Source organism: Rhinopithecus bieti, unplaced genomic scaffold (assembly GCF_001698545.2).
Source record: "Rhinopithecus bieti isolate Rb0 unplaced genomic scaffold, ASM169854v2 scaffold_27306, whole genome shotgun sequence".
NCBI lineage: Eukaryota > Metazoa > Chordata > Mammalia > Primates > Cercopithecidae > Rhinopithecus > Rhinopithecus bieti.
This window is the reverse complement of record NW_016812395.1, coordinates 1258973-1277810: the sequence shown is the minus strand read 5'-3', so window position 1 is coordinate 1277810 and position 18838 is coordinate 1258973. Positions and strand designations below refer to the sequence as shown.

The window sequence follows — 18838 nt, the reverse complement described above, 5'->3', positions numbered from 1 at the left end:
GTGACAGACTGGATTAAGAAAATGTGGCATATGCACACCATTGAATACTATGCAGCCATAAAAAAGGATGAGTTCATGTCCTTTGTAGGGACATGGATGCAGCTGGAAACCATCATTCTCAGCAAACTATCGCAAGAACAGAGAAGCAAACACTGCATGTTCTCACTCATAGGTGGGAATTGAACAATGAGAACACTTGGACACAGGAAGGGGAACATCACACACTGGGGCCTGTCGTGGGGTGGGGGGAGCGGGGAGGGATAGCATTAGGAGATATACCTAATGTAAATGACGAGTTAATGTGTGCAGCCACCAACATGGCACATGTATACATATGTAACAAACCTGCACATTGTGCACATGTACCCTAGAACTTAAAGTATATAAAAAAAAATTAATACATTGAACTTTATCAAAATTAAAAAGAAAAAGATGTAAGGAAGGGATCTTGTTTCTGTTTTCTGCATATGGCTAGCCACTTTTCCCAGTACCATTTGCTAAATAGGGAATCCTTTCCCCATTGCTTGTTTTTTGTCAGGTTTGTTGAAGATTATCAATTTGCTTTATCTTTACATGCTTTTCCTATTCTATGTTTAAGACCACATTTCATTAAATCTAGGACACATTATTCTGTGTGAAGTAAAGAAAAAATTCTGCCAATTTTACCATGCCATGCCATCAATTGTTAAGATACAACTGTAGTACAGTAATAAGATGAAAGTATATGTCTTTGAATTGAAGAATTACAGTATTATTATATTAAGGACTCCTATGATAGAATATGACTGAGTATCTATGTATGTATGTATGTATGTATGTATGTATGTATGTATTTATTTTTGAGACAGTCTCACTCCATCACCCAGGCTAGAGTGCAGTGGCACAATCTTGGCTCACTGCAACCACCATCTCCTGGGTTCAAGTGATTCTCCTGCCTCAGCCTCCTGAGTAGCTGGAATTACAAGCATGCACCACCATGCCCAGCTAATTTTTGTATTTTTAGTAGAAATGGGGTTTTGCCATGTTAGCCAGGCTGGTCTCAAACTGTCAAGACCTCAAGTGATCCGCCTTCCTTGGCCTCCCAAAGTGCTGAGATTACAGGTGTGAGCTACCACGCCCAGCCATATGGCTGAATATTTTAACTTCATGACTGATACAGTTAGGCTTTGCATCCCCATCCAAATCTCATCTTGAATTGAAATTCCCATAATCCCCAAATGTCAAAAGAGAGACCAGGTGGAGGTAACTGAATCATGGGGGTGGTTTCCCCTATGCTGTTCTCATGATAGTGAGTTCTCACAAATCTGATGGTTTTATAAGGGCTCTTCCCCCTTCACTTGGCAGTTCTCCTTCCTGCTGCCTTGAAAGAAGGTGCCTTGCTTCCCTGTCACCTTCTGCCATGATTGCAAGTTTCCTGAGGCCTCCCCAGCCATGCTGAACTGTGAGCTAATTAAACCTCTTTCCTTTATAAATTACCCAGTCTTAGACAGTTCTTTATAGCAGTATGAAAATAGACTAATACAATAAATTGGTACTGCAGAGAGTGGGGTGCCGCTATAAAGATACCCAAAAATGTGGAAGTGACTTTGGAACTGGACAACAGGCAGAGGTTGGAACAGTTTGGAGGACTCAGAAGCAGATAGGAGGATGTGGGAAAGTTGGAACTTCCTAGAGACTTGTTGACCAAATGCTGATAGTGATGTGGACAATGAAGTCCAGGCTGAGGTGGTCTCAGGTGGAGATTAGGAACTTGCTCAGAACTGGAATAAAGGTGACTCTTGCTGTGCTCTACAAAGAGAGAGACTGGTGCCATTTTGCTTCTGCCCTAGAGATCTGTGGAACTTTGAACTTGAGAGACATAATCAGAAATTGGAACTTATGGGAAGCAGAACATTGAAGTTTGGAAAATTTGCAGCCTGATTATGCAGTAAAAAGGCAAAAACTCATTTTCTGGAGATAAATTCAAGCAGGCTGCAGACATTTGCATAAGTAACGAGAAGTCAAATGTTAATTACCAAGACAATGGGGAAAATGTCTCCCGGGCATATCAGAGGTCTTCGTAGCAGCCCCTCCCCTCACAGGCCCAGAGGCCTAGGAGGAAAAACGGTTTTGTGGGCCAGGCGCAGGGCCTTGCTGCTTTGTGAATATCAGGACTTGGTGCCCTGCATCCCAGCCTTGGCTCAAAGGGGCTAACGTATAGCTCAGGCTGTTGCTTCAGAGGGTGCAAGCCCCAAACCTTGGTGGCTTACACGTGGTGTTGGGCCAGCAGTTGCACAGAAGTCAAGAATTGAGATTTGGGAACTTCTGCCTAGATTTCAGACAATGTATGGAAATGTGTGGATGTCCCTGCAGAAGTTTGCTGTAGGAGTGTAGCCCTCATGGATTACCTCTGCTAGGGCAGTGAGGAAGGGAAATGTGGGGTTGGACCCCCAACACACAGAGTCCCCACTGGGTACTCCCTAGTGTAGCTGTGAGAAGAGGGCCTCTGTCCTCCAGACCCCAGAATGGTGGATTCACTAACAGCTTGTACTGTTACCTAGAAAAGCTGCAGACACTCAGCACCAGCCTGTGAAAACAGTGGGGAGAGGGGCTGTACCCTACAAAGTCACAGGGGCAGAGCTGCCCAAAGCTGTGGGAGCCCCTCTCTTACATCAGCATGTCCTGGATGTGACACATGGAGTCAAAGGAGATCATTTTGCAACTTTAAGTTAGCCAGGCACAGTGGCTACCACCTGCAGTCCCAGTACTCTGGGAGGCCAAGGCGTATGGATCACCTGAGGTCAGGAGTTGGAGACCAGTGTGGCCAACATGGTGAAACCCTGTCTCTACTAAAAATACAAAATTAGCTGGGCATGGTGGCAGGCACCAATAATCCCAGCTACTTGGTAGGCTGAGGCTAGAGAATTGCTTGAACCCAGGAGATGGAGGTTGCAGTGAGATGAGATCATGCCATTGCACACCAGCTTGGCCAACAAGAGCAAAACTCCATCTCAAAAAATAAAATAAAATAAAATGACTGCCTCACTGGATTTTGGACTTGCATGGGGCTTGTAGCCCCTTCATTTTGGCCAATTTCTTCTATTTAGAACAGGTGTATTTACCCAATGCCTGTACTCCTATGGTATTTAGGAAGTAACTAACTTGCTTTGGATTTTAGAAGCTCATAGGTGAAAAGGACTTGCCTTGTCTCAGATGAGACTTTGGACTTGGACTTTTGGGTTAATGCTAGAATGAATTAAAACTCTGGGGGACTGGCCGGGCGCAGTGGCTCAAGCCTGTAATCCCAGCACTTTGGGAGGCCCAGACGGGCGGATCACGAGGTCAGGAGATCAAGAACATCCTGGCTAACACGGTGAAACCCCGTCTCTACTAAAAAAACACAAAAAAACTAGCCGGGCGTGGTGGCGGGTGCCTGTAGTCCCAGCTACTCAGGAGGCTGAGGCAGGAGAATGGCGTAAACCCAGGAGGCGGAGCTTGCAGTGAGCTGAGATCCGGCCACTGCACTCCAGCCTGGGCGACAGAGCGAGACTCCGTCTCAAACAAAACAAAACTCTGGGGGACTGATTGGATTTGAAATGTGAAAGGGACATGAGATTTGGGAGGGGTCAGGGTGGACTGATATGGTTAGGCTTTGTGTCCTCACCCAGACTTCATCTTGAACTGTAATCCCCATAATCCCCACATGTCAAGGGAGAGACCAAATGAAGGTAACTGAATCATGGGGGTGGTGTTCTTGTGATAGTGAGTGAGTTCTCATGAGATCTGATGGTTTCATAAGGGGCTCTCTCCCCTTTGCTTGGCACTTCTCCTTCCTGTCACCCTGTGAAGAAGATGTCTTGCTTCCCCTTCACCTTCTACCATGATTGTAAGTTTCCTGAGGCCTCCTCAGCCATGCTGAACTGTGAGTCAATTAAACCCCTTTCCTTTATAAATTATCTAGTTTTGGGCAGTTCTTTATAGCAGTATGAAAATGGACTAATACAGTGACTATTTTGTCAAGACTTTCTTGAAGTATTTACTGAGGGAGGCTGAGCATGGTGGTTCACGTCTATAATCCTACAACTTTGGGGGTCCGAGGCAGGTGGATCACCTGAGATCAGGAGTTCAAGACAAGCCTGGCCAACTTGGTGAAACTCCATCTCTACTAAAAATACAAAAATTAGCTGGGCCTGTTCCCAGTTGCCTATAATCCCAGCTATCAGGAGGCTGAGGCAGGAGAACCACTTGAACCCAGGAGGCAGAGGTTTCAGTGAGCTGAAATGGTGCCACTGCACTCCAGCCTGGGAAACAGAGTAAGACTGTTTCAATAAATAAATAAATAAACAGCATTTATTATTTTGGGAGGGAGGGAGGGAGAAAAAACCATGTGAAGATTTTTTTCACTTTTAGTTACTTTTCTTTTCATAATGAATTTCAGTTAGGTATATTGAATTTTTTTTTCAATTTTTTTTTAGACAGAGTCTCGCTAGGAGGCGGAGGTTGCAGTGAGCCAAGATCATGCCACTGCACTCCAACCTGGGTGACAGAGGGAGACCCCATCTCAAAACAAACAAACAAAAAACTTCTTGAAATTTAAAGTGCCACTCCAGTGAACACACAAACGATAAGAAAGCAAAACAGCCTTACTGCTGATATGGAGAAAGCTTTAGTGGTCTGAATGGATCAAACCAACCACAACATTCCCTTAAGCCAAACCCTAATCCAGAGCAAGGCCTTAAGTCTCTTCAATTCTATGAAGGTTCAGAGAGGTAAGGCAGCTGCAGAAGAAAAGTCAAAAGCTACCAGAGGTTGGTTCATGAGGCTGAGGGAAAGCTACCATCTCTATAACATAAAAGTACAACATGAAGCAGCAAGTGTTGATGGAGAAGCTGCAGCAAGTTACCCAGGAAATCTAGCTAAGATGATGATGAAGGTGGCTACACTAAACAACAGATTTTCCATATAGACAAAACAGCCTTCTATTAGAAGAAGATGCCATCTAGGACTTTCATAGCTAGAAAGGAGACTTCAATGCCTGGCTTCAGCGGTTCAAAGGACAGGCTAACTCCCTTGGTAGGAGCTAATACAGCTGCTGACTTTAAGTCAAAGCCAATATCCATATACTAGTCTGAAAATTTTAGGGCCATTAAAGAATTATGCTAATCATGCTCTGCCTGTACTCTAGAAAGGGAACAACAAGGCCAGGATGACAGCACTTCTGTTTACTGCATAGTTTATTGAATATTTGAAGCCCACTGTGAAGATCTACTGCTCAGAAAAAAAGGATTCCCAGGGCTGGGTGCGGTGGCTCATGCCTGTAGTCCCAGCACTTTGGGAGGCCGAGGCAGGTGGATCACAAGGTCAGGAGTTCAAGACCAGCCTGGCCAAGATGGTGAAACCCTGTCTCTACTAAAAATACAAAAATTAGCTGGGTGTGCTGGCAGGCACCTGTAATCCCAGCTACTCGGGAGGCTGAGGCAGAGAATTGCTGGAACCCGGGAGGCAGGGGTTGCAGTGAGCCAAGATCGTACCATTGCACTCCAGCCTGGGTGACTGGGCGAGACTCCGTCTCAAGGAAAAAAAAAAAAAAAGGATTCCCTTCAAAAGATTGCTGCTCATTGACAATCCACCTGGTCTCCCAAGAGCTCTAATGGAGATGTACAAGGACATGAATGTTGTTATTATGCCTGCTAACATGCATTCTGCAGCCCCTGGATAAAGAAGTAATTTCAACATTCAAGCCTTGTTATGTCCATCACTGCCACGATTCCTCTGATGGAGCTGGGCAAAGTCATTGAAAACCTTCTGGAAAAGATTTGCCATTCTAGATGCGATTAAGAACATTCATGATTTATGGGAGGAGGTTAAAATATCTACATTAACAGGAGTTTGGAAGAAGTTGATTCCAGCCCTCCTGGCTGACTTTAAGGGGTTCAAGACTTCAGTGGAGGAAGTAACTGCAAATGTGGCGGAAACAGCAAGAGAACTAGAATTAGAAGTGGAGCCTGAAGATGTGACTTAATTGCTGTAGACTGATAATCAAACATGAACGGATGAAAAGTTGCTTCTTATGGATGTAAAGAAAGTGGTTTCTTGAGATGGAATCTATTCCTGGGGAAGATTCTGTGAACATTGTTGAAATGACAACAAAGGATTTAGAATAGTCCACAAACTTAGTTGATAAAGCAGTGGCAGTGTTTGAGAGGATTGCCTGCAATTTTGAAAGAAGTTCCACTGTGGGTAAATATGCTAGCAAACAGCATCATCCTAAAGGCCATCAATGATAGACTGGATAACAAAAATGTGGCCTAGCACCTAGTGATCATTCAATAAATATTTATTGACTCACAGATTGGAAAAAAGATCATGAATATTTAGTTCAAATAGTGATAATTATGAGGCATATTATGAGAACATATAACACACTATAATTTTAATACAATCCTCAAATTATAATTAACCTCAAATTACCTTTACAGTTTTAATATATACAGCCATACCTCAGAGATATTGCAAGTTCAGTTCCAGATCAAAAAAGTGGTTCAGTTCCACAAAAAAGTGAGTATCACAATAAAGCAAGCCATGTCAATTATTTGTTTTCCCAATGTACATAAAAGGTATGGAGAATGGTATGGAGAATGGTTAAGAGCAGAAAGTGGGAGACTAGTTGTTGTAGTCCAGTTAGTTGATAATGAGAGATTCGACTAGGTAGAGTCAGTAGAAATGAAAAGAAATTAGTGAATTAGAGATACACATTAGATGCAAAAACCAATAGGTCGTGCTCATGAACTAGATTTAAGAGTTGGGGGTAGGGGAAGGGAGGAGAGGGAGTAATTAAGGAAAACTCCCATGTTTCTGCCTTGAGCAGTTGGGTGGATAATCATGCCAATTACCAAATCTGGGGAGAATGAAAGAAAAAGAGCTGGGAGAAAAATCAAATTATAGATATAACTTTGAGATATTCTATAGGCTGAGCACAGTGGCTCATATCTGTAATCTCAGCACTTTGGGAGGCCAAAGCGAAAGGATTGCTTGAGCCCAAGAGTTTGAAACCAGCCTGGGCAACATAACAAGACCTTAATTTTAAAAAAATAATAAATGGCCAGGAGCGGTGGCTCACGCCAGCACTTTGGGAGGCCGAGGTGGGCGGATCACAAGGTCAGGAGTTCAAGACCAGCCTGGCCAACATGGTGAAACCCTGTCTCTACTAAAAAGACAAGTAGGCCGGGCTCGGTGGCTCAAGCCTGTAATCCCAGCACTTTGGGAGGCCAAGACGGGCGGATCACGAGGTCAGGAGATCGAGACCATCCTGGCTAACACGGTGAAACCCCGTCTCTACTTAAAAAATACGAAAACTAGCCAGGCGAGGTGGCGGGCGCCTGTAGTCCCAGCTACTTGGGAGGCTGAGGCAGGAAAATGGCATAAACCCGGAAGGCGGAGCTTCCAGTGAGCTGAGAGCCGGCCAATGCCTCCAGCCTGGGTGACAGAGTGAGACGCCGTCTCAACAAAATAAATAAATAAATAAATAAAGACAAGAACAGGCACACTTTATACCAAAATATTGAAAAAAATTCAGAAGAAAATAACTAAAATAGATTAGAATATATTACAAAATACCCACAAATATGATCATAAATGATTAGATCGGGCTGGGTGCAGTGGCTCATGCCTGTAATCCCAGCACTTTGGGAGGCCGAGGCACGTCTCTACTTAAAAAATACGAAAAACTAGCCAGGCGAGGTGGCGGGCGCCTGTAGTCCCAGCTACTTGGGAGGCTGAGGCAGGAAAATGGCATAAACCCGGAAGGCGGAGCTTGCAGTGAGCTGAGATCCGGCCACTGCACTCCAGCCTGGGTGACAGAGTGAGACTCCGTCTCAACAAAATAAATAAATAAATAAATAAAGACAAGTAGCTGGGCGTGGTGGCAGGCGTCTGTAATCCCAACTACTCGGGAGCCTGAGGCAGGAGAATTGCTTGAACCCGGGAGGTAGAGGTTGCAGTGAGCCAAGATAACCCCAGGCACCCCAGCCGGGGGGACAGAGCAAAACCCCAATCAAAAAAAAAAAAAAAAAAAAAGTTATATATATGAATTTTTGTTCATTCCTACTTAAGCAGTGGAGGAAAAGAGTATATATATAGCTTTTTTTTTTTTTAAAGGAGATATCCTACAGATATATCAATACAGAGATAAAAGCATCTGGAGCTTAGAAAAAAGTTCTAACCTAGGAATATAATTTAGGAATCACCAGCATAGAGATGGTACTCAAAGCCAAGGAATGGATGAAATCGCCTAAATAGAGACTAGTGGGAACCCCAGGAATGCCCTTGAAGATTCCAGTATTTATACGGGGTTGTGGAGGAGGAACTAACAAAGGAGGCTTAGGAGCAGTAGCTAGAATATAGAAAGAAAATCAAGTGTTGTGTGATTTTCTAAGAAATGAGAGTTTTTCCAGAAAGGGGCAGAGTGGTCAACTGAATCACATGCTACTGAGAGTTTGAGTGAGATTCAGTTTGGTAACCTAAAGGTTGTAGGTAGCCATGATCAGAGCTATTTCAGTGGCGTGGGAATGGAGATGAGGCTACGGAGACAGCACACATAGACAAACTATGAAGATGAGGAAAAAAATGAGGGAATCACTGGAGAAGGATGTGTGGTTCAGGAAGGAATTTTTTTTTTTTTTTTTTAAGATAGAAGGTATAAAATCGTATCATGTGCAGTAGAGAGTAAGCTGGTAACACTACAGAAAGACAGGAAGATCAACGAGTGAAGTACACAAAGGGTGAGAGGGGATAGGATCCAGGGTACATGTATCGGCCTCTGATAGATGGGTCACTTAATCATTTTACAGATGGGAAGAAAACAGATACAGAACCAGGTAGGTTTGTAAGTTTGGCCATATACTTTACTTGATGTTATCAGCTGAAAATGAAAGGTTTGAGGAGGAAAGAATGGAATATAATAGTCATTGTTGGGGCTACAAGAGAAGTGTCTGAGGGAAACTCAGCAGGCTTGCCAGGCAGGTGATCCTTTAGAGTTACTGTGATTCACTTAAAGGGAAAAGAAGAAATGCCAGTTGTGTGATTTTCTGCCTAGCAGCCTTCGTGCCAGCACAAGGTGAATGGTTGGGTTCGTGCAGAGTTGAGGTTTTGATAAGTGAGTGTGGCAGAGTGGTGCTGAGGGGCAAAGGAGTGGGGGGACTGACTAAAGGGAGGGACTTTTAAGCTGGTTAACGAAGAAAGTGAATTAGAGAAAGCAGATTGGAGGTCTCTGAAGTAGACCTGAAACATTTGAGCAAGTGAACTGGAAGCACAGGAGGTAGAGTAGGGGAGTGGGTTGTGGTTTTGAAGTGAGTGGGAACTCAAGGTTTTGAAGTAAGTTTCTGGTGATATTAGTTTCCTGTGACTGTGGGATGTATGGCTGAGGCGGAAGGGAAAGGTGGGACATCGCAAGGGAGTTAAATGGGTCATCCACATGAAAATCACTGAATGTCAGGTATTAGGGAAGAAAGGAAGATTTTGAGCAAAGTGCTGAGAGCTGCTGGTTGACTATAGAAGGAGAAGGACAGTAAAACCAGGTGGCACTGAGCATCAAAGGAGAAAGGATTTTTACCAAAAGGGAAGCATGGGCAAGAATGGTCTGGAAGCAGCAGAGGGGCAGCAAGCTAGGCTCTGATTATGTCTTGTGACACTGTGTATATGGGATGTTTGGGAAAAAATAGCTTCATTTTGGAGAGGCACAAGGAAAGCAGTGTTCTTAAGGGATAGTAAGCTTTCAGAGAAGGTCAGGTAGGAAAGGAAGCGGTCAGAAGTCTGAGGCTGTTCTTATGAGGCTCTAGGAAGGTGGGCACTGCCTGGCACAGTTGCTAGACTGTACTCTTGGCCTGTCACATTAAGTACTTGTTCAATGAATTAATGAACAAAAGAGAAGAGCTTATCTCCTCATGGTCAATTTTTAAATTGAAGTAAAATATACATAAAATCTACTTATTTTAACTATTTTAAAATGTTCAGTTCAGTGTGTTAAGTACATTCACATTCACACTGTTGTGCAACCATCACCACTGTTCGTCTCCAGAGCTTTTTCATCTTCCCAAACTGAAACTGCGTACCCATTAAACAATAACTCCTCATTTCCTCCTCTACTCCTCCTGGGAACCATCACTCTACTGCCTCTATGAATTTGACTATTCTAGGTACCTCATATAAGTGGAATAATACATTTGTCCTTTCATGACTGGCTTATTTCACTTAGCATAATGTTCTCAAGGTTCATCCATATTGTACATGTATTAGAATTTCCTTCCTTTATAAGGCTGAATAATATCCTATTGTATGTAAATACAATGTTTTGTTTATCCATTCACCGGTCAATGGACATTTCTGTTGCTTCCACCTTTGGCTATTGTGAATTACACTGCTATGAACGTGGGTGTGCTAATATCTCTTTAAGACCCTGCTTTCAATTCTTTTGGGTATATACCCAGAAGTGAAATTGCTGTATCATACAGTAATTGTTTACTCTTTTTGATGCCGCCATCCTGTTTTCCACAGTGGGTGCACCATTTTCCATTCCCAACAGTGCACAAAGCTTCTAATTTCTCCACATCCTCTCCAACACCTGTCATTTTGTTTTTTATTTTTATAATAAATCTTTGTGGGTGTGAGGTGGTAACTCATCGTAGTTTTGATATGTATTTTTGTAATGATTAGTGATGTTGAACATCTTTCTCATGTGCTTATTGGTCGTTTGTTTTTCTTTAGAGAAATGACTTTAGTTCTCCGCCTATTTTTTAATGATTATTTTCTTACGGTGGATTTATAGACCCCTTTATCAGAGATATGATTTGCAAGTATTTTCTCCCATTCCATTGGTTGTCTTTTCACTGTTGGTTGTATTGTTTTACGCAGTTTTAAATTTTGATGTGGTCCCATTTATGTATATTTTCTTTTGGTGCCTGTACTTTTGATGTCACATTCAGGAAATCATTGCCAAATCCAAAGTGAGTCTGTCCTTTCCCCTAGAATGGTCTTGAAACCCTTCCATAGATTTATGTTGTCTGCCTTTATGTGAATGGGTTAAACAACTGAGAAATGTACTACAATGTCTTTATCTTTGATCATCCACTTAACATGTATCAAATAAAGATTTGTGTTTCCCTACTTTCCAGTACCTTTTCTCCCTACTCCTGTCACCTCCTCACATCAGTAGTCAGCTTCAAAACTATAATGACTATTTCAGAAGACAAATTTCTAGTTCTAAACTTTATAAACATCAACATACTTCTTCCATTGGCCCTGGTACCAATGTTTGTGCATTTACTGAACCTGCTTTCTGGGTTTCAGAAAACAAGAGTCAGAGTTCAATAATGATTATTGAAATACTCTTCTGAATAGGTCAAAACTTAATTTTTTAACTTTTATTTTTCACAGAACCACATGGGCTTGGGCTTAATTTTTATGATTCCAATAAAATATTTTGGTTGAAAATGTGATTTCATATTTGTCATTTTAAGCAGTATTTGTCATTTACACTCTATTATCTTCTTCATTTAGGGGCCACTGTATTTTGTGTTGCTCCGAATGCAATATTTCCATTTGAACTGTATAATGAAGAATACTTAGAGCAAAGGGATCTCTATCTAACTCAGTGCCAACAACAGCTGGAACAATTTATTGCCACATATGGACCTGGGACAACTATTTTCTCTAGTGATGAATAAACAATTTGAGGAATTTTTGTTCATTCCTACTTAAGCAGTGAAGAAAAAGTGTGAGTATTTTGAGAGTGACTTTGAAGTAATGCTTTGATAATACTTTGTACAGGAATATATTACAATACTATTTTTAAAAATATAAAATATAGTCCCCTCAAAACTAATTGCTAATGTGATAAATACTAATCCAAACCTCTAAAACCAACAGAATTTTAAAACTTAGAACAATGTGGACAATTTAAAGTGATAAAGTTGTCAAGGAGAATACTATAAAGAAAAACTGGTTAGCCCAGAATACCAGTGGTGAACAGATAAAAATGTAAAGAATGTTGCAATTTAAGCAGTGTGTAAAATGTCAACCTTTATGTAGTTCACTCTACTGTCACAATAACTCTTTACCTACAAATTAAAACATTTTTCTTCACTAGTGAACTTGCTAAACTCATGACTAAATATTTTATATAACCCCAAGTTTCAAATGTAAGGCCTTTTTCATGCTTTATTACTAGCATGCCCATTACATACTGTTTTAGAAGCCCTAAATCTGGAATCAGGAAAAGCCTTGGAAGTTTTCATGTATATGCCAGGTTAAATGAAAAAAATACTTTACACGGAATCAAGGAGCCATTAACTTATAAAGTGGCTCTCTAACCCTAACTGGTTACAAGAAAGGTTCCAAAAGGCAAAGAAACCAACTTGCAAATCTAGTCCTCATTTTTGGAGGGAAGATATCTGCTCTGAAGATAGGGGCATCATGAGAAAACAAATCTACCTTGTAAAATTTACAAATCCTTTTTAGTTCAGTTTCCATAACTTTAGTAAAAGATCAGTTCTATTCACAGAAAAGCAAAATGTCATTACCAAATTGCCACTTTATTAACCAAGATGCTACCATGCATCAATTCTTTCAAAATTGGTCCCTTAACAGAGATGCTTTAACTATACAGCTGGACCTCTCATTCTCCACAGGACCCAGAGGAAGTTGTTCAGTATTATTGAATACCTACTAGTAGCAGCGAGATAACAGTATTAGTTTTCAGAAGCCAAAGGTAGTATTTTTGTTTTCTGAGACAGGGTCTTGCTCTGTCACCCAGGCTGGAGTGCAGTGGCACGATCTTGGCTCACTGCAACCTCCACCTCCCAGGTTCAAGCGATTCTCCTGCCTCAGTCTCCCAAGTAGCTGGGATTACAGGTGCACTCCACCATGACCGGCTAATTTTTGTCTTTTTAGTAGAGACAGGGTTTCACCATGTTGGCCAGGCTGGTCTCGAACTCCCGACCTCAGGTGATCTGCCTGCCTTGGCCTCCCAAAGTGCTGGGATTACAGGTATGAGCCAACACACCTGGTGACAAAGGTAGTCTTCAGCAAAATATTTACACATTACAGTTCTATAATGTTAAGACGTTTATTTTGTGCTTCTCAAATACTACATTTCAAACATGTCTGGCTCTCTATGGGGTGAAGGCAAAACACATTCCTATTTTATGAAACTAGGATCCTTTTACTATTGGAAAGTTTAAAACGTTTTTAATTTTTTTTGAGACAGGGGCTGTCACCCAGTTTGGAGGGCAGTGGCACCATCTCAGCTCCCTGCAGCCTTGACCTTGCTAGCAATTCTCCCACCTTAGCCCTCCGAGTAGCTGGGACTACAGGGACATGCTACCACCCTCGGCTAACTTTTGTGTTTTTTTGTAGAGATGGGATTTCGCCATGTTTCTCAGGCTGGTCTCAAGTTATCCTCCCATCTCTGTACCTCAGCTTCCCAAAGTGTTGGGATTACAGGAGTGAGCCACCATGCATGGCACAAAGATGGCTTTTATTTACTTCTCTATATTTATATATACATATTTATATGTAGCTGTCACCCAAACTGTAGTGTACTGATGCAATCATAACTCACTGCCACCTTAATCTCCCCAGCTCAAAAAACCCAACCTCAGTCTCAAAGATAGTTACTTTGCCACAAAAAATTTTAAATGTTTAAGTTTCTCATTACAAAGGTTGCATTTACTAGTCTTTTATTTCAGTGCCTAAAGAGTAGAAGTGTATATTCAGAAACAAACAATTATGGGAGGTGATTCATTAATATTAAATATGATGCCAATGGTATTTTAAAGGTTATTGGAGAATTAGAAGGGGGTAGGGTGCGGGATGAAAAATTAATGGGTGCAATGTACACCATTCAGGTAATGGCTGCACAAAAAGCTCAGACTCCAAATTACTTCATATACCTATGCAACAGAACTGCACTTGTACCCCCCAAGTCTATACTGAGGGAAGTGACTAAGACGTTGCTATACAGGTTTTATACCATTTATCATATACAAATTATAACCTTGGTGAAAGGAACTTATAAGCTAGTACTCAACAGGAGAAAAGATTTAGCTCTAAGCCTTCACCCAGATATAAATTCAGCTTTAGAATTCTTGCCAATTTAGTCCTAGACAGATTGGCCTGCCCAGTCATTTCTCTTAACATAGCATATTGCTTAGTTATTACATGTACTAGTATTAGGATGACTTTTTTGTTCACAAAGATGAAAGTAAACTGAATAAAAAAGGTGAAACCTTTATCTGTAAGGAGGAATTTGATTGCTATTTGGCATTAAAGAGCTTTAAGATTCCAACCATCTGGTACAACAGCAAACTCTGAAGGGGAGCCAGACAGCGAACCTAGAGATACAAGCAATGTCTCCCCAGCTGTCGGCCTCAATGAGAATCACCCATAAATAATCTAATTATTCACAAGATGATATAATCTTTCAAATATGTTCAAAACAGGTCTGACTAGTGACTATGAGAATGGAGCTATTTAGAATTGATTTAAAAGAAAACACTTTATTGTTCAGCAATTAAAACAGCCAAATACGTATTTTTCTCCATAATTTATTGTGATGTTATCAACATCAAGTAAAATGCTCATTTTCATCATTTGCTTCTGTTCATGTTTTCTTGAACAAGTCGTCAATTTTCCTTCCAAAATGTTGCATGCCACACCTCCAAAACAAAGTCAGAAACCAACAGTGAAAATCATTCCATACTCAAAGTTCTCATATAACCTCAATATTCACAAGTCGCCCCTCAAAAAATTAATGTTGAGAATACCCCACATGCAAAAGCAACTTCAACAAGAATCGGCCCCCACCCTTTGAAGTTTATCAGATACTTTCTGAACTATCAGCAGATATAGTTGCTTGACAAATCACTTACTTGAGGCAACGAACCAGAAGTATTTTTAAACATGACAGCTAAGAACATTCATCTACAGCAACCTATATGCTAAAAAGAAAGAATATTCACCCTTAATTAAATTATTGCCTTACATACATGTCAGTAATTAATCAATGTACATTACTGGCATCTCAGTCTTAAAATTATTTCTTCAAAGACACCCTCAGCTGGGTAAACGGCAAAAAGTAATTTAAGTCATCACTGTGCCAGCTATTAAACCTATCTGTCAAGAATACATCACATAACTAAAATTAATTAAATTTAGGTACCTCAATACATGACGTGTGATCCTAGTCGTTTTTTCACAGCCTTCTACAAGTTTTTGGAAAACATTTGTCATGATGACCTTCATACACCTTCACCGCAAAGGCTTTCTTGCACCTGGAAATTAAATATTACATTTCGAATTCCCATTTTTATTTGCATTTTGTTTGGTATCTTATATGTAGGAATGGTCCAAGAAGAGACTCTCATTCCTTTAGGAACTGTACTTGCAACCTACCTTTCAGACTCCCAACTCACTTTTTAATAAAAGAGTACTATTATTCTAGTACCTGTTTCTGCTTTTTTGATAGTCAATACTGACAAACCCAAACCTCTGTAACTATGTTTGTCTGATTAGCACCTAATAATTCCACAAATTAGCTTATTCCAAACTGGAAACAGGAGCCATTAGCACTGGCAGGAAAACGGTGGAAACATTTTATGATATCCTTCACTGTGGCAGTTTTGACTTTAAGACACAATGGTCATAGCAAGTACACAGCCATTGCTTTTCTGTCTCACAGCTCGACAAGGATGAGCTATGAGCCAGGTTAGATGTATAAAAACTGGCGTGAAGACCTTCACCTAAAAACATTAAAACAGCAAACCTAGCAGTTTTAGAGCAGGGATACCTATGTTGGCATTTTTACTGGACACATGCCTGTAAAATTAAGTCCCAAGTTAACAAAACACTGCAAAGAACATGGACCGGGGTAAAAAATCATGTCATACAGCAGCCCAGGAGAATACATCATTGAGCCAGGCAGTAATAGGAAATGATTTATTAAGACATACAAGGTTGGACCTTGCAAAACAATCATTTTCATGTGCTGAAATGCTGAAAATATTTCACACAATCAATATTAGGAATATAAATTACTGGTTTTGAGTAATTAAAAAAATTAACTGAAACAAAAATGTTTCAGTTTAATATTATGATTCACAGGAACTGCAGACAACAACATGCATAATCCTGTCTTTACAAAACCTAAAAAATGGGCCAGACACGGTTTCTCACACCTGTAATCCTAGCACTTTGTGGGGGCTGGGGCGGGTGGATCACCTGAGGTCGGGAGTTCTAGACTAGCCTGGCAAAACCCCGTCTCCACTAAAAATACAAAAATGAACTGGGCGTGAGGGTGGGTGCCTGTAATCCCAGCTACTTGGGGAGAATCGCTTGAACCTGGGAGGTGGAGGCTGCAGAGATCGTGCCACTGCACTCCAGCCTGTACGCGAGACTCCATCTCAAAAAAGCAACAAAAAAACCCAAAGCTATCCACGCCACCCCCTCCCCCACAAAAACCAAAAGACTGAAGGGCACAAAATTCCAAATGGTGGGTACCTATGAATAGGAAGCAGGGGAATGTAAACAACAGATACTCCAGTATTGGTAATATCATAGTTCTCAAATGTATCGGTGGATTCTTTTGTATTATGCTTGAGAACTTTCTTGGACTACCAATTTTATCAATTATTTCGTTTGGAAATTTTTAGAAGTCCCAGCACTTACCAGTGAAAACAGAATTCAAGCTACTGAAGCCTCAAAAATAAGAATACCAAAAATATTTCAAGTATAAGCCATGACATTCGTCCTCTTGACAGTTAACGATTATTTCGCACGAAGCAATGCATTTCAAATTTGAAGAAAAAAAAAAACCACCTATACTAAGTCTCACCGATGAAATTTTAAAATTTGTTTCTATGGCCGGGCGCGGTGGTTCACACCTGTAATCCCAGCACTTTAGGAGGCCTAGCCGGGTGGATCACGAGGTCAGGAGCTCAAGACCAGCCTGGCCAAGATGGTGAAACCCTGTCTCTACTAGAAATACAAAAATTAGCCGGGCCTGGTGGCAGGCACCTGTAATCCCAGCTACTCGGGAGGCTGAGGCAGAAAACTGCTTGAACCCTGGAGGTGGAGGATTCAGTGAGCCAAGATCCAGTCACTGCACTCCAGCCTGGGCGACAGAACAGACTCTGGCTCAAAAAAAAAAAAAAAAAAAAAAAGTTTCTGAATAGCTAACAGGTTTTTCCAGCCTCCCAGTTGCTGACCGGTTTCTTCTGTATTATGTCCAGAAATACACATCTCTATGTAAATACAAGTATCTCCGTGTGTAGCAGGCATTTAGCCTAACGGCCTTCCATACTTGCACGTGTTGTTCTCCGACCTCCATGCCTTGACTTTAGAGCGTATTATGAAGGAAGGTCCAGGAACAAATACCGACTAGTTTTACGAATGGGTCGAGACTAGTTATGACTCAGTAAACTGCGCTTATTACAATTTCAAAGCCACTCACAAAGTACGGTCAAGTAAGGGTCGTCCTGACAACTAACGGATAATCACCTTCCTATTTATAAAATGCTCCCTTTTAAGGAAAACAAGCTGCCTACTAAGAGCCTGAAACCGCCAAGGCCGCACGCACAACTTAGATGGGGACACAAGAGAGATCTGGCCAAGGCCGGGTGGAGCACGAAGCCCCGCGGCGGTCCCTTGCAGGCACCTCCTTAAGTCAGAAGGCCCTTCACCAGTTTCTGAGCAGAGGACAGTGAACCGGTGTTGACGGATCAAGGTCAGCTAGGCCACCCAGGTGGTTACTGACAAAACGCGACTGCGCAGATGGCTTGTGGGGAAAGCTCGTGGGCCTTGGGGGCGCCGGGAGCGTAGCCTTTTGGCCTACGCAGCAGCCGCCCGCTCCGCTGCACCAGGGAAAGGGACAGGGGCCGCGCTCTGCACCCACATGGCGGAGGAACCCGGCACATAGAGGAGGAGTACCTAAGACCGCGATCACTCTCACCTCGCAGAGCACAGCTACAGGCCCGCAGGCTCCGCCGCCGCCACCACACCAGCATGACAGACGGTTCTTCGCGCTTCTTCCTCCCTTGCCGGTCGCGCGGGAAAGGAAGAGCGACATCTGAGGTCAGCTCTTAGGCACTCCGGTGGCCCCGCCTCTTCCGGTACGCGGCCCCGCCCCTCCCCTGGTGAAAAGAGGGAGTGAGGGCCGGGGCTCTGGGAAGGGGGCGGAGGGGAGATGAGACCGGCACCTCAGTCCTCCTCCCTAGTTGAGCCGTGCGGCGACGCCGTGTGCCGCACATTAAGTTTATGTGGGGGCTTTGTGACTTCCCGCAGGGGCTTTCCAGGCTCAGGAATACCTCTGCTAGAGCTTGTCAATGATTAATCTACCAGTTTGCAGTGGATGCAAACGAGCAGTATATACCCTAAAAGGCCGGGCGCGGTGGCTCAAGCCTGTAATCCCAGCCCTTTGGGAGGCCTAGGCGGGAGGATCACCCGAGGTCGGCAGTTCGAGACCAGCCTGTCCAACATGGTGAAACCCCCATCTCTACAAAAAAATTGGCCGAGTGTGGTGACGCGTGCCTGTAGTCCCAGCTACCCGGGAGGCTGAGGCACGAGAAATCGCTTGAACCCAGGCAGCGGAGGTTGCAGTGAGCCAGGATCACGCCACTGCACTCTAGCCTAGGTGAGACTCCGTCTCAAAACAAACAAAAAAACACATATATATAGCATTCGTAAAGCAGTTACCTACCTTGTTTATGAACATGTTATAATTTGCTATTGATTTCCATGTCTTATTACTCCTGTTTTTCTCAATCATTGTATTATAGAATCCTGGCTGCAAAGCACTGGGTTTAATGCT

At 42.3% G+C, this 18838-nt stretch overlaps 1 protein-coding gene and 1 long non-coding RNA gene across 3 annotated transcripts in view; one reads left to right on the top strand and one right to left on the bottom strand.

The window, feature by feature from the left end:
• MCMDC2 (minichromosome maintenance domain containing 2) overlaps positions 1–12083 on the top strand; it is a 48819-nt gene extending 36736 nt beyond the window's left edge. For both annotated transcript variants that reach the window (XM_017896321.1, XM_017896320.1), the window contains one exon: positions 11533–12083. In XM_017896321.1, the coding sequence (XP_017751810.1) occupies positions 11533–11699 (167 nt within the window). In that variant the 3' untranslated portion in view covers positions 11700–12083. The remainder of the gene's footprint in view (positions 1–11532) is intronic.
• Positions 12084–14519: 2436 nt separating this feature from the next.
• LOC108544909 (uncharacterized) lies at positions 14520–18099 on the bottom strand. The gene is made up of 4 exons (XR_001889978.1): positions 17981–18099; positions 15194–15305; positions 14904–14972; positions 14520–14690 (listed from the first exon to the last, which is right to left on the bottom strand). It is a non-coding gene; the product is annotated as an uncharacterized LOC108544909 (long non-coding RNA).
• Positions 18100–18838: the final 739 nt, after the last annotated feature.